The sequence below is a fragment of the Coffea arabica genome, chromosome 3e (genome assembly GCF_036785885.1).
Source record: "Coffea arabica cultivar ET-39 chromosome 3e, Coffea Arabica ET-39 HiFi, whole genome shotgun sequence".
Lineage (NCBI taxonomy): Eukaryota > Viridiplantae > Streptophyta > Magnoliopsida > Gentianales > Rubiaceae > Coffea > Coffea arabica.
The window spans coordinates 37,313,012-37,327,976 of NC_092315.1; the positions used below are offsets into that span (position 1 = coordinate 37,313,012).

The window sequence follows — 14,965 nt, forward strand, 5'->3', positions numbered from 1 at the left end:
GGGACCAAAAATACACTACCCACAGTCAACAGTCAACAAATAAAGCAAGAATAAATAACAGAACGCCCACTAGTGTACTTGTGACAATGAAAAGGAAAGAAAAGCAGCCAAGAAATCCCAAAATAGCAGTCAACAGGCAACTATCCCAAACCAATAGACGAGTCACAAACCCACAAGTATCAAATAATTAGCCCCACCACCCCAAATCGAAGTCACCAGAAACTAAAAGAGGAAAGTAGGAGTACCACTGAATCACGCCGTGAGGAACGGCCATGGCGAGGGGAGACCACGCGACGACACGTGAGCTGCGTGCGACTGGCCTGGGAGATGGGACGCGGCCCGGTGGCTGGCGCGCTGCAGTAGGCGCAGATCTAGAATGGCTGCAGCGAAAGCGGCGTTACAGAGCTGGTTCACGACTCGGGCCGAGCGGGTGGTGAGTAAGCGGAGTGGGTGGCGGCCGTGGGTATGGCGACGCGAGAGAACCGCGGCAGAAGGCAGGGGTCGCGGCGTGCGAGTGCGGCGTCGGCGGGTGCAATCTGGACCAGAGGTCGGAAGCCGTGGCGTCGGCAGGCGCGCAGCGAGCGCGTCTGTTGATGGCAGCGAGGGGGCGGCGGCCGTGGGTATGGGGCGTGGCGTGCATGCTTGGGATGGCGACGGCTGGGAGATCGGGTCAAGGATTGGGGTAGAATAAGGAAGACCAAAAAGGAAAAGACAAAGAAAAGAATGAGAAAAGTAGGAAAAGTAAGGGGAAGTAGGAAAAAATTGTGGGGCAATGTTGGGGTAGCGTGGACACGCCTTGGAGTGGAGAGTCATCTGACCAAGGGCTTGGAGCATGGCCAATGTGAGATGTTGTTCGGCGTGGGCATGCCTTGGAACTGAAAGTTAAGTGGGCACCACTGTCGTGGAACTGGGCATCGGACTGCACCGTGTAGAGCGTGGGCATGCCTTGAAAGTGTAAGTCCTCTGTTCACCAGCTGATACAAAAGTCAATGTGTGGTGAATTCAAGGCGCAGGCACGCCATGTAACGTAAAATCGTCTGCTCCAAAATTTGTGCCCCTAACCTCATACAAAACTGTACCGAGCACATCCAAAGCCTACAAAACAGGTCGTTCATCAATAGGTCTCCTAAGAACTTGATTTAAAACACACAAACAAGGAATAAGAACTCAAGAAACGATTAAAAGATGAAACTCTTGGGTTGCCTCCCAAGCAGTGCCTCTATTTAACGTCTGTGGCCAGACGATGGGGAGATCAACACTTAATTAGAACTGGGTCGAGTGGATGGACTTCCTCCACAGTACCAATTTCTGAAATATCCAAAAATGGCTTGAGACGATGGCCATTCACCTTAAAACTCTTGTCAGTCTCTAGACTCCTAATCTAAACCGCACCATTCGGAAACATGTTGACAACAACATACGGTCCAATCCACCGGGACCGCAACTTACCTGGCATAAATTTCAACAGTGAGTTAAATAGAAGCACCTTCTGCCCTATAGAGAAATGCTTAATGCGCACAAATTGATCATGGAAAGATTTCTGCGCTCTTTGTATAGTCGGGCATTGTCATAGGCGTCCAAACGGATTTCCTCCAACTCCTGAAGTTGGAGTCTCCTTTCCTTTCCAGCTCTATCCGTGTTTAAATTGCACTGTTTAACTGCCCAAAATGCCCGATGTTCAATAGCCACAGGTAGATGACACATTTTACTGAAAACCAGCCTATACGGAGACATTCCGATTGGTGTCTTATATGTCGTGCGATACGCCCATAGTGCATCATCCAATCGGGTACTCCAATCCTTACGACTTGGGTTGACCGTTTTCTCCAAGATACTCTTGACCTTTCGGTTAGAGACCTCAACTTGCCCATTAGTCTGTAGGTGGTAGGCCATAAAAACTCGATGATGAACCCCATACTTACGCATTAGGGCTTCAATGGTGCGATTACAGAAGTGAGTGCCTTACTCACTGATGATTGCCTTGGGTACTCCGAACCTGCTAAAAATATGGGACTTGAGAAATCCTGCAACAACTCGTGAATTATTAGTTCGGGTAGCTTTTGCTTCTACCCATTTGGACACATAGTCAACGGCTAGCAAGATATAAAGAAACCCGAAAGAGCTAGGAAAAGGTCCCATAAAATCCATGCCCCACATATCAAAAATTTCACAAAACAGCATGGGGACTTGGGGCATTTCATCCCGGTGAGATAAACTCCCAGACTTTTGACATTTTTCACAGTTTTTACAGAACACATAAGCATCGCGAAACAAGGTTTGCCAATAGAATCCACAGTCAAGAATTTTTCTTGCCATTCTCTTAGGACCAAAATGGCCACCACAGGCATAATTGTGACAATGAGCAAGTATAGAGGGAATTTCCCCCTGTGGAACACATCGCCGAATAATTTGGTCAGAGCCTATTTTCCATAGATAGGGCTCATCCCAAATGTAATATCGGGAGTCCTGGACAATTTTATCCCTTTTACTCTTACTCATACCCCTTGGAAATTTATGACTTACTAGAAAATTAACAATATCAGCATACTATGGTTCCTCCCCTCTAAACTGAAACAAGTGCTCATCTGGAAATACCTCGGATATGGGTGCCCCTTCTTCCTCTCTGATCAACTGGCTCAGGTGGTCTGCTACTAAATTGTCCACCCCTTTGTGATCTTTGATCTCCCAGTCAAACTCTTGTAGCAGAAGTATCCAACAAATGAGTCTTGGTTTGGATTCTTTTTTCGCCAAAAGGTATTTCAACGTTGCGTGGTCAGAAAAAACCGTTACTTTTGACCCTAATAGATACGATCTGAAATTTTCAAACGCAAAAACAATGGCTAAAAGCTCCTTCTCTGTGGTAGTGTAGTTGTGTTGGGCTGGCGACAGTGTCTTTGAAGCATAGTAGATGACATGGCTACACTTTCCACTTCGTTGACCGAGTACAGCTCCCACTACGTATTGACTGGCATCGCACATTAGCTCAAAGGGCAAGTTCCAGTCCGGGGGTTGGATAATCGGTGCGGTGGTCAACATACTCTTCAATGCATCAAAAGATAATCTACAAGCCTCCCCAAAGTCGAATATCACATCCTTCTGAAGTAGTTTGGACAATGGGTGTGCGATTCGTGAGAAGTCCTTTATGAAGTATCTGTAGAATCCTGCATGACCAAGAAAACTATGGATCTCTTTAACGTTAGTAGGGTAAGGTAAGGTAGTAATCAAGTCAACATTCACTTTATCTACCTCAATACCCCTAGATGACACAACGTGTCCCAAAACAATACCTTCCTTGACCATAAAATGACATTTCTCATAATTGAGGACTAAATTCGTCTCAATGCACCGTTGTAAAACCTTTGTCAAATCGTGTAGGCATTGATCAAAAGAATCACCATAAATTGTGAAATCATCCACAAATATTTCTATACAATTTTCAATCATATCAGACAAAATACTCATCATGCACCTTTGAAATGTCCCTGGGGCGTTACACAGTCCAAAAGGCATACGACAGTAAGCAAATGTGCCAAAAGGACAAGTGAAAGTGATTTTGTGCTGGTCCTCTTGAGCGACAGTGATTTGATAATATCCAGAGTAACCATCTAGAAAGCAGAAGAAGCACTTACCTGCCAATCGCTCGAGCATCTCGTCGATGAATGGCAACGGAAAATGATCCTTCCTGGTGGCCGCGTTTAACTTCCTGAAGTCTATACACATTCGCCATCCGTTCTGAAGTCTCATAGGCACCAACTCGTTCTTCTCATTTCGTACAAGTGTAATGCCGGTCTTCTTAGGTACGACATGCACTGGACTCACCCACTCATTATCAGAAATAGGAAAAATTATTCCTAGCTCCAACAACTTGAGAATCTCCTTCATAACTACTTCTTTCATTGCTGGGTTGAGCTTTCTCTGTCATTCTCTTACCGATTTTGCCTCTAGCTCAAGGAGGATATGGTGCATGCAAACAGAGAGGTTAATGCCCTTGATATCTGCCAACATCCATCCTATTGCTGGTTTAGTCTCCCGCAAAACTCGTAGGAGTTTTTCTTGTTGCACCTCGGTCAAATCATTTGCAATGATGACCGGTAGAGTGTTGTGATCTTCAAGATAGGCGTACTTCAGGTGTTTTGGCAATTCCTTCAACTCCAACTCGGGCGTCTGTTCCACAGAAGGCAAAATCCTCTCAGTAGATGTGGGTAAGGGCAAGAACGCGTCTACTAACTGTCGGGAAACACCGGAAGAGAGTGCAGTGACATGATGGCTTCTAAAATCTCCTCCTCATCCTTACTCTCCACGTCGGTGGTCGTCTTGCTATGTTGTAGCACGAACTCCAGCTTGTCTTCCATGAGATTCTGCTCAAGAAAATCTTGGACAGTGGAATTAGCAATACCAACACAGTTAATAAACTCGGTATCATCGGGGTATTTCATTGCATCAAAAATGTTAAACATGATTGTTTCCCTGTCAAACTCCACAGACAGGGTATTTTCATGCACATCTATCTTAGTCCTACCTATACTCATGAAGGGTCTACCTAGAAGGAGTACAGCTGAGTTAACTAAGTTATCATCATTCATGTCAACAATGTAAAAATCAGCAGGGAAGATAAACTCATTCACTTTTACTAAGACATCTTCAACTACATCCTCGGAGTAGACATTGGACCTGTCTGCTAGTTGAATCACCACTCCTGTCTCTTTCAGGGATCCCAAGTTTAAGGCTTTAAATATAAACAGAGGCATAACATTGATAGACGCTCCCAGATCAAGCATGCCTCTTTCTATTCTCTTTTGACCTATAATGCATGGTATGGTGAACATACTTTGATCCTTGCATTTCTGTGGCAACTTCTTCTGGAGGACTGCCGACACATTCTCACCTACTCTTACTTTGTCCTGGAAGTTCAACTTGTTCCGGTTGGTGGACAGCTCCTTTAGAAACCTTGCATACTTCGGCAGTTGCCTAATCGCCTCCAGTAAGGGAATGTTAATCTCTACTTTCCTGAACGTGTCCAAAATCTCCTTCTCTGACTCCTCTTTCTTCGCTTTGGTGAACCTGCCAGGAAAAGGAGGGTTTATGTCAGAGGTCTTAGGAATGCGCGGTGGGGTGCTTACCTCTTCTTGTTCAGGTTCCTCGGTCACTTGTTCCTTCCCATTTCTTGTTGCTTCCGGTTTGGTAGGGTGAATCTCCTTTCCATTTCGCAGGAGCATTGCACTCGCATTCTCCTTGGGATTGGGGATTACCTGAGATGGTAGTTTTCTCTTGCTATTCTCGAAATTGCTCATTGAGGACGCTAGTTGGGATATCTGCGCCTCCAAGGATCTCATGCCGGCGCGTGTCTCTTGTTCAAACCTCTGTTGGTCCTGCCACATTTGACAAGTGCTCTCAGCTAACGATTTAACCATATCTTCTAGGGACATACCAATCTAGATGTAGACGGCTATTGTATTGGCAATTTCTGTGAAAATGGTTGTTGGAAGCCCGAAGGTTTTTGAGCATAGCTGAAGTTGGGGTGGTTCTGCCACCCTGGATTGTATGTGGGTGCGTAAGGGTCATTTCTTCTTAGGTGGGCTCCAGACATACCACCCATGGCATTGGCCTGCTCGTACGGATCCTCTTGAAGAGTTGGGCACATGTCGGTTGTATGTTCGGGGGCCGCACATATCCCACATGTTTTTACGGTTTGAGCCTTCCCCATTGCCATCTGTCGAATCAAAGTTGTTAGCTCCATTAACTGATGTGCCAGGTCAGCATGATTGACCTCATTGACTCTCCTAGTCATGCCCTCAGACCGGGTCCCAAACTGTTGAGAGTTCTCAGCTATGTTTGAAATCAACAGTTTGGCTTCGTCTGGGGTTTTATTAACCAAAGCTCCTCCACTGGCTGCATCCACCATACTCCTATCCATGGGTTGGAGTCTCTCGTAGAAATACTGGATTAACAGTTGGTCAGAAATTTGATGATGGGGGCAACTGGCACACAGTTGTTTGAATCGCTTCCAATATTCATAGAGAGTCTCTCCATTTGCTTGCCTAACTCCACATATCTCCTTTCTGATGTTGGCGGCCCTGGAGGTTGGGAAGAACTTCTCAAGGAATTGTCGTTTTAATGCTTCCCACGTAGTGATGGACCCCGATGGCAAGTAGAACAACCAGTCCTTGGCCTTATCTGCTAAGGAAAACGGGAAGGCACGCGACTTGATTTGTTTCTCAGTGACTCCCTGAGGTCTCATGGTTGAACAGCTACATGAAATTCCTTCAAGTGCTTGTGTGGGTCCTCACCTGCAACACTATGAAAAGTGGGTAATAAGTGAATCAAACCAGAATTTAATTCAAATGCTTCCTCAGTGTCAAGGTACGTGATGCACAGAGGCTGTTGGTTAACATCCGGGGTTGCAAGCTCCCTCAAGGTTCTTTGGGCTGCCATTGTTTCGTTGGGTCTAGGCGAAATTGTTTCCAGTTCAATTGATGCGTCACCAAAGTGAAAGTTTTGCTCAAGTTCAGATGATTGTGCTGTTGAGGTTTGTTGCTTTTGCATCTTTGTCTCCTTTGTCAACCTCCTAGTGATTTTCTCGATCTCCGGGGTCAAACTCGAGTTTTCCTGTACGAGAAGATCGAAGCATAAAACAAGACTAGAGTAGCCTGTGCAATAAATCACTTCAAGCACTAGGTCCCCGATAACGGCTCCAAAATTTGGTGGCTGTCAAATAACCAAAGATAAAATTTATAATGATACCTACTCCCAAAACTGAATAGTATAGTAGTGAGTAGGGTCGTTTCCACAGAAAACTGGTAGATTTATCACACACAGATAATTGGGGGATTTTTAAAAGAGAGAGATAAATAAAACAAATTAAAGTCTTAAAATCATTAAACGAACAATCATAATGAATGCAATAACTCAAGAATAAAATAAGCAATTAATTGACACAACCTAGTCAAGGAAATAATCTCGGCACCGATTCACACAATTAATCATAGATACCAAGGATATATCACACGTTCACAAATAAATTGATTCTAGCAATTTAGCAACCGCCAAACTCCCAATCTCTCCTTAATTATATGGTAATCCAGAGACGCTCTTAAACCACCCTCTTGTAAATTAGATAACCCCAGAGACCCTCGAAGGATTTAATCTAATCACAGCTTTAGGAATTAGAGAGACCCAATTCTAATTAACAAACACACATATGGGTTCATTTAAACTAGATTAATTATTACCATGACTCAGATTAGACTGCTTACAAGGCAATGAAATTGTGTCGTTCGCCACTAATTTAAAACAATCAAGTGATACGTACCCTTGTCCTAATTGACAGTATACTATTCAGACAACTGAACAACTGGCCACATTGATCCAACAAATCCAAACAATAATAGACTATTAAATTAGAGAATAATTAAATATCCACAAACGCAGAATTTAGAATAATAAAAAAAAAATGATCTCACAATTGTTTGTGTTCTGGCCCTTGATTACACCTCAACTAGATAAAGAGATTAGACTTGCCACATAACGACGAAGCAATTCAGAGTTGTCATGGAGATTTTGTTGAACGAAAAACGAAATGAAAGTGATGCGGCCGCTAGGCTACTAGCAATGATAAAAGCAAAAGCAGAGAAAAGAAAAGTCCAAAACCCAGATAATCCCTAGTCTATTGCTGTCTTCTTTATATTGTTTGCGCCGCCGCTTCTTTTGCTTGACTAATTGGAACTTTTCTTTCCAAAAGAAAGCTTCCTTATTTCTCTCCTCAACTTGTTGCCAAAAGGCTGCTTTTTATTACTCTCCTTTCTCATCTCACACAAGTTCAGAATTTGTTTCCAAAGAAGGGTAGTAATTCCAGGGATAGGACCTGCGGTCCGTCTTTTTCACGCAACTCTGCCCTGTCTGGCGTGGGCACGCCAGAGAAGGCCTAGTCTTCTGGAAATTCACTTCTTTTTGCCACTTTTAACATCACTCGCCTGCAAATAATACAAATACCAAATTTGGGCAAAAATTCAGTGTCTTGCACAATAAGTGACCAAAATTAAGACCAAATACCAATGAATAAACATTCAATTATCACCCTATCAAGAACCATTTACCGAAAATTACCGATTTCAAGCTACCGAATTATCGATTTCAAATTCGATGCTCACCCCTAATATTATGGAGAAGTTTTTTGCTTAATCAGTAGATGTGTCAAGAAACTTAAGATGTTTTTTCCTTCATGCAGTACTGTAACTAAAGATGTTTCTTGAAATTTCATGCACGATGGATGCATGCTGATGTTTTCTGGAAATTTCATTAACTTCCGTTAAAAATATGCATGAATGCATTAGCAAATATGAACTGTAATGATATCAGAAATACCAGTACTTTTGGCAACTGGTCCAATTCTCCAACTTGCATGTGATAAACTTACATGTCTCTGATATGGATATTATCCCTGCTGATGAAGAGAATAACTTAGTAAATCCAACTACTGTGAACATGCAAGATACTGTGGTTATTAGTAAACAGAATAAAAAGACAGTAGCAGTAGAGGTTGATATCTCAGATGATGAGTATGGAGACTCTAGTTCTAATTCTTCATGGAGACACAATCTGCATAGTGACAATGAGGATGAATTAGTTCTAGATAGGGTCTCAAATGATGATAGTGAGGACAGTGATACTAATTTTTCTGATTTTGAAGACAATGAAGCAGAAATTCTGGTTCCTGATTCTGAAAGTGAAGAAAGGGATGATCCTATAAGACAATTAATGAGATCAAAGATGTGGATTTACAATCCTAAAGATGACATAGAGTTTGAGAAAGGTCAATTATTCACCAATGTGGATGCATTTAGGGCTGTCTTGAAAGATTATGTTATTCAAAAAGGCTTTCCGCTTCTGAGATTGAAAAATGAGAGATCTAGAGTGACTGCTATCTGCAATGCTGAGAGATGCAAGTGGAAAATACATGCATCACCAGTGGCTGATAATATCACTTTTCAGATTAAAAGTTACCAACCACAGCACACTTGTGTGATGGATAAACACTGTGCTGAAGCCACATCTGATTGGATGGTCAAGAAGCTGGTTAGTGTCATGAGAGATCATCCTAATATGACCAGCAAAGGTGTAAAGGCAGAGTTGAGGAAGTATGGTGTGAAGCAAAGTAAAATACAGATTTTCAGATCTAAGAACAAAGCACTTAATGAAATAGAAAACACACATGCTGAATCTTATTCTAAACTTCCAAAATATGCTGAACTGTTAAAGAACAATAATCCCAACAACATTTGTAAAATACATTATGATATACCAAATCTGTTAGTTGAGCCTAAATTTTTGAGAATATTAATTAGCTTTAGAGCTCAAAAGCTGGGATTCCTAGAAGGTTGTAGGCCTTTTGTGGGATTTGATGGATGTTTTTTAAAGGGTCCATTTGAAGGTGTGCTTCTCATAGCAGTTGCTTTGGATGCAAACAACAGCATATTTCCAATAATATTTGCTATAACTGAATGTGAGAACAAGGATACTTGGATGTGGTTTTTCTACTACTTTCAAGAGTTTTTTGGATCCTTTAACAACAACATCCCTTTAACTTTCATGAGTGATAGGCAGAAGGGATTGAATCTTGCTTATGAGGAGATATTTTCTGATGCAACTGGGCGGCATTGTTGTAGGCATATATGCAACAATTTCAAGTCTCAATTTCTAGGAATATTACTTAGAAGTTTCTTTTGGAAGGCAGCAAAAAGTTATGATGTTGTTGGCTATAATGAAGCAATAGCAAGTATTAAAGATATTAACATTGCTGCTTGGAGATATCTGGATAAAATTCCAAGAAGTTCCTGGTGTAGGCATGTCTTCTCATCTCAACTTAAGTGTGAGCACGTTGCAAATAATTTCACTGAATCCTTTAATAATTAGGTTGGTGATCTTAGAGAAAAGCCTATACTGACATTAGTGGATGGTTTGAGGAGAAAGTTCATGAAAAAGTTACACGAGATACCAGAAAGGTTTCACTATGACTGCTAATATCACTCCTAGGATTGCTGAGAAACTCACCGAAATTAGCCAAGCATCAAGAAAATGTGAGATACATATGGCTAGTGAAGACACATTCGAGATTGGTGATCTGGACAGAAGCTACATAGTTAATCTCAACAAAAGAATATGTGATTGTGGTGCTTTTCAGATATCTGGAATTCCGTGTAAACATGCAGCACTAGGAATTATGTACAGGAGAGAAAATTTGGAATATTATTGTGAAGCCTGGTTCACAAAGGACGTGTATTTGAAAGCATACTCAGCAGTGATTCATCCTATTTCTGATATGAAAAGGTGGCCTGCTATGCCTGATTTACTCCCAAAAACTATGTTGCCACCTCTTTTGCGAAGAGCTCCTAGTAGACCAAGAGTAAATCGAAGAAGGGAAGCTGATGAGGGAGCTTCCTTTTCACAACCAAAAAGGTCAAGTACTCTCAAGTGTGGCCATTGTGGAGCTTTTGGTCATAATAAGAGGACTTGCAAAGGACAACCTATGCACAAAAGGATTGCAAACAGAACCCCTGATGAACTGGTAGTAGTATTGCATAATCATTACTGAACTGCATCATCTTACATTGGTTTTTGTTATGTGCAACTCATTTGAAGTTGTTATCACAGATGACAAATAGAAGAGGCAGACCAGACAGAGGAACGGCTAGCACAGGCTTATCAGGAGCTGTTCTTTGGGTAAACTGTTGCCAGTTTTATGTTTCATTCCTTATCTATTACAATTATGTATGCAGAGGTTTCCAGAGACTGATAAGTACTCTCATTTTACAGGATCATGCAGAAGGAGCAGTACCTATAGTTCACTCCAGTCAAGGGAGCAATCCTAGCCCTACTAATCATAATGGAGATGTTAACGTGCAGAACAATTGTCAAACTACTGCTGCAAGTTCTAACAGAAAGGTGTTAACTTGTATACTATAACTTGTCTAAGAGAATAACAAGTTCGGTGATACAATTTTTGCTCTGAACTTGACTTTCATGCTATTATGTTTACAGAGAGGAAGGCCTGCTTCAAACAATCCTTCTACTTCAACAGTCAGAAGTGCTGGTAGGACCAAAAGTACCAAAATCTACTCCAATCCTTAGGTGCCAGTTCAATTGACTTTTGAATCTGAAAATGCTACATCTGTCAGTATGAATGCACCAGCAAATGTGAACTCCAATAGCATTAGCAGTACCAGCACTTTCAGCAACTAGTTTTGAGTTGCTAGTTCAGACTAATTAGCGTGTAATGATTAGCTTAGCTTCTTTTGAATTCGGTGCTGCTATATGGAAATGTACCAGAAGTTAGGACTGCTGAAATGTTTTGTTAATGCAAGCTCACACTCTCTTATAATATTAGTGGTGCAATCCTCACCATCTGCTATAGAAACTGTCCTGGTAGATGGTGTTTTGTACTTGTGGATTGCATTGATGGAAATGTTATATGTACTACTGATATGATTATTGCATTTTAGCATGTAAAATGTCACTGCTATTAACATTCAGGAGTTATTGTCAAATTAGCATACTGGTGCTATTCATTACCTCATACAATGACTGTAAACTGCTACATGCATGGATTTTACATTGGTTTATGTAGCATTCTAACTGACATAGCCTTCTAGTTTCACTTGGATTTCACCACAAAAGGCATACTACAACTGCTACAATGTTGCAGCAGATTTACATGAATTCAGCCAATTGATTTTACTATTTGAATGAAAATAAATAAAGCTAACAGTAGCATATTGGTGATGAGCAACACGTTACCTAAGACACTTGGAGCTGGAAATTGTCTTTGCAGTTCCACGGCAACATCAGATTGCCTTTCTGAAATGCCAAGCACTCTAGCTCTGCTAATATCTCTTTCCCTGTTTGTGTCGTGGTTGCTTCTTCTGCTATTAACTTCTTCTTCTTCTCCTCCATCATACCATTTGAAATATCTGCATTTTGAGCAGTAGAAATACAATTTGTTCGGATTCTTTTCGCTCTCTGATATCTTCACTGTGGCCTTGCAATTGCAGTAGCAATATCTGTTCTTAATAATGAAAGTCGTGGGTGAATTCCAGGATTTTGCTAGTTGGCTTGAAGAGACCATTGAATCTGCTAAATGTTTTCAGCTTAACCTTCTATTAATGCTCCTCACAATCTTTTGGCTTGAGGATAAAATGTGTGATACGAACCAAGAGACACCATTGCGAACTATTCGAGTTCCCCTAGGACCCGTAACTCGAGCACGAGCTAAGAAGATGAGGGAGAGGGAGGAACTCCGAGGACTTGTTCGTGAGGTACAAGGCCAAGAAATTGTCCCAAGGTCATTGAGGGACTTGAGCATGAAGGAATGAAAGTCATCCATGTAGTGCACATCAAAGAGAATCATGCGTGACCCTTTTCTAGTCACATTTGTTGTTTTAGTTAAGTCATTGTAATAAGGGTTTAATGGTCTATAGCCTTGCTTTATTTACCTAAGGGATGACCTCATAAGGTTATTTACCTAAGCGATGACCTCATAAGGTTATTTGCCTAAGCGATGACCTCATAAGGTTATTTACCTAAGGGATGACCTCATAAGCTTTGGTCAAGCCCACAATTCTTAGTCTTATGGAAATAGTCAAGCCTACAATTGTTAATCTTAGTCAAGTCCATAATTCTAGACTAGTTCCACATTATTTAGTTGTTCATCTCTATGTAAGGCTATAAATAGCCCACACTTCCAATGGTTTTAGGCATTCAATCAATAAATCAGATTTTGAGAGTTTTCTTGGTTTCTCCAAGGCTTCTTGAATACCTTAGAATTTCTCTAGGTGTTTGTGACTTATCAATCTAGAATCGCACTAGGTTGTGGCGTCTTCTACCATTATACCAAGGTTCGTTAACCACGTGATTAACGAATTGAGGTCATCCGCTCCAAACTTGGTGTCCTCTTGTCGATCCTGAAGCTAATCTTTTACGGGTTTCGTCACAAGATTGGCGACGTTCGTATCAGTTGGTAATCAGAGCTAGTTAAGAGGTATCACGTTATATCCCTTTATTTATTTCATTTTCGAGTCAAGTTGTCCAAAATTCTATTTTCGTGTTCTAAGTTTGCTATCCGCAATTTCCAGATTTGTTACATCTTGTTCTTGCGTTATTTTTCCAGATTTGTCGCATCATAAACTTGCGTCTAGTTGTTGTTAATTGCTGTGGTTAGCCTTGTTTGGTCCAGCCTTTTTTTGTGTCTTATTCTTGATTCTTTGTTTATTTTCTATTCTGTTATATCCATTTAATTCCAGTCTTTTGTTCTATTTGATCATCCTAGGTTACTGTTCATCCGAAAAAATCAGTTTGTAACAAAGGGTTTTAGAGTCTTATCTAGTTGTTACCTTGTGTTCTTGTTGTTTACATACAAAATATATATATATATGTATATAGTTGGCTGACCTTACAAAATTCTTGAAAATCTGTTTTGATCAAAACTTGGGTTTCTTGAAGTTCTTGATTGTTTAAAACCACAATCTTGAAGTTCTTGAAACTTTAGTTGGGGATTCTTAAAAGCCTCCAGAATTGACCATTGATAAGAAGAACATTCAGCAATGAAATTTGACTCTTGAATCCAGCCTTCTTAAGCCACGAAATTTGACTCTTGAAAGCTTCCAAATTTGACCATTGATTGTGATAAATGCCCTCCTAAAAACTGACAATCTTGAACTTGACCTTAGAATTCGTGGGAACCACCAAATAGGAAGACTAATCCTTGTTTCCAAAGGATTAAGGAAGAAAAAGTCAGCCTTGGGTTTCCAAAACAGTCCTACCTAACACAAATTCATCTTCCATTCGGATTCCATCTTTGAAACCATTGGGGATTTCTGTCCAATCATTAATTCTGGAAATTTTCGTGCATTATTAGGTCAGTTTTAAGTGTCATTCTGAATCCTCTAAGTGCCCATTTACCTACCAAAACACTGACCAGAAATGCAGCAACCAGCGGCTCAAAATTTCAGTTTTGGGTAGAGTTTTGTCTAGGATTCTTAAAATTCAACTTTGAGTCATTCATTGAGTCGTGGTCAGTCCCTTCATCTTTAATTTTTTTTCATTCAAAGTGCTACAATCTTGTGACCCTGGTTGGTAAGTCGATCCACACTAGAAGGAGTTCTAACTTCTTCGAGGAGTTGACCGAGGAGCCTTGAAAACACCTTGGTGAGTTCATTAGAGTGTTCAAACACGAGAGCGAGAGTAAACACGTGAGAAAGTGTGCGAGATAAACTTTGCTTATTTCCATTATTATTTTTTTTACCCTATACTTTACCATGGCTAACGATGGGGAAGCAAGCTCCCAAGCTTTTGATGTTAAACTTTTCACAGAAGCAATCAAACGCGAATTGGGGCGCATGATGGACCAAAAACTTGAACTGATGCACCAACGCATTGACAGCTTAGAGTTGTCTCATGGAAGCTCCAGAGGCAGCCGTGGAAAGGCTTATGCACATGAGTCTAGCGACTCCAACTCAGACAACAACTATGAGCATAAGCAAAGTAGGTCCAAGCGTGATGTTAGGCCTTCAAATGACCACATTCCGGGCATAAAGATGAAAATTATGCCCTTCCAAGGATGATCAGACCCTGATGCATATTTAGAGTGGGAGAAGCGGATTGAACTTGTTTTCGACTGCAATACTTACTCAGAGGAGCAAAAGGTCAAGTTGGTCGTGGTCGAATTCACCGACTACGCCGTTGTGTGGTGGGATCAACTCTCTACTAGTCGAAGGAGGAGTCGTGAACCTACCATACAAACTTGGACGGAGCTAAGACGACTAATGAGGAAGCGTTTCGTACCAAGTCACTACTACCGTGACTTGTACCAAAAGCTTCAGACCCTCAACCAAGGAGCACGAAGTGTCGAGGACTATCACAAGGAAATGAAAATACTCATGCTACGGGCGGATATCATGGAGGATCGAGAAGCAAC

The 14,965-nt window shown here is 41.3% G+C and overlaps 3 protein-coding genes and 1 non-coding gene across 4 annotated transcripts; 2 read left to right on the forward strand and 2 right to left on the reverse strand.

The window, feature by feature from the left end:
- Nucleotides 1-1,494: 1,494 nt before the first annotated feature.
- Nucleotides 1,495-1,926, reverse strand: LOC113737578 (uncharacterized). Its single transcript, XM_027264787.1, has one exon. It carries the CDS (start codon nt 1,924-1,926, stop codon nt 1,495-1,497), a length of 432 nt encoding a protein of 143 aa, XP_027120588.1.
- A 1,992-nt stretch (nt 1,927-3,918) lies between these two features.
- On the reverse strand, nt 3,919-5,411 carry LOC113737579 (uncharacterized). The gene is made up of 2 exons (XM_027264788.2): nt 4,242-5,411; nt 3,919-4,164 (listed from the first exon to the last, which is right to left on the reverse strand). Exons 1-2 carry the CDS (start codon nt 5,409-5,411, stop codon nt 3,919-3,921), a joined length of 1,416 nt encoding a protein of 471 aa, XP_027120589.2.
- Nucleotides 5,412-5,960: 549 nt separating this feature from the next.
- LOC113738323 (small nucleolar RNA R71) lies at nt 5,961-6,067 on the forward strand. The gene has a single exon (XR_003460109.1). It is a non-coding gene; the product is annotated as a small nucleolar RNA R71 (small nucleolar RNA).
- A 2,357-nt stretch (nt 6,068-8,424) lies between these two features.
- Nucleotides 8,425-9,909, forward strand: LOC113737581 (uncharacterized). The gene has a single exon (XM_072083855.1). The coding sequence runs from the start codon at nt 8,425-8,427 to the stop codon at nt 9,907-9,909; it is 1,485 nt and encodes a 494-aa protein (XP_071939956.1).
- The last annotated feature ends 5,056 nt before the right edge of the window (nt 9,910-14,965 follow it).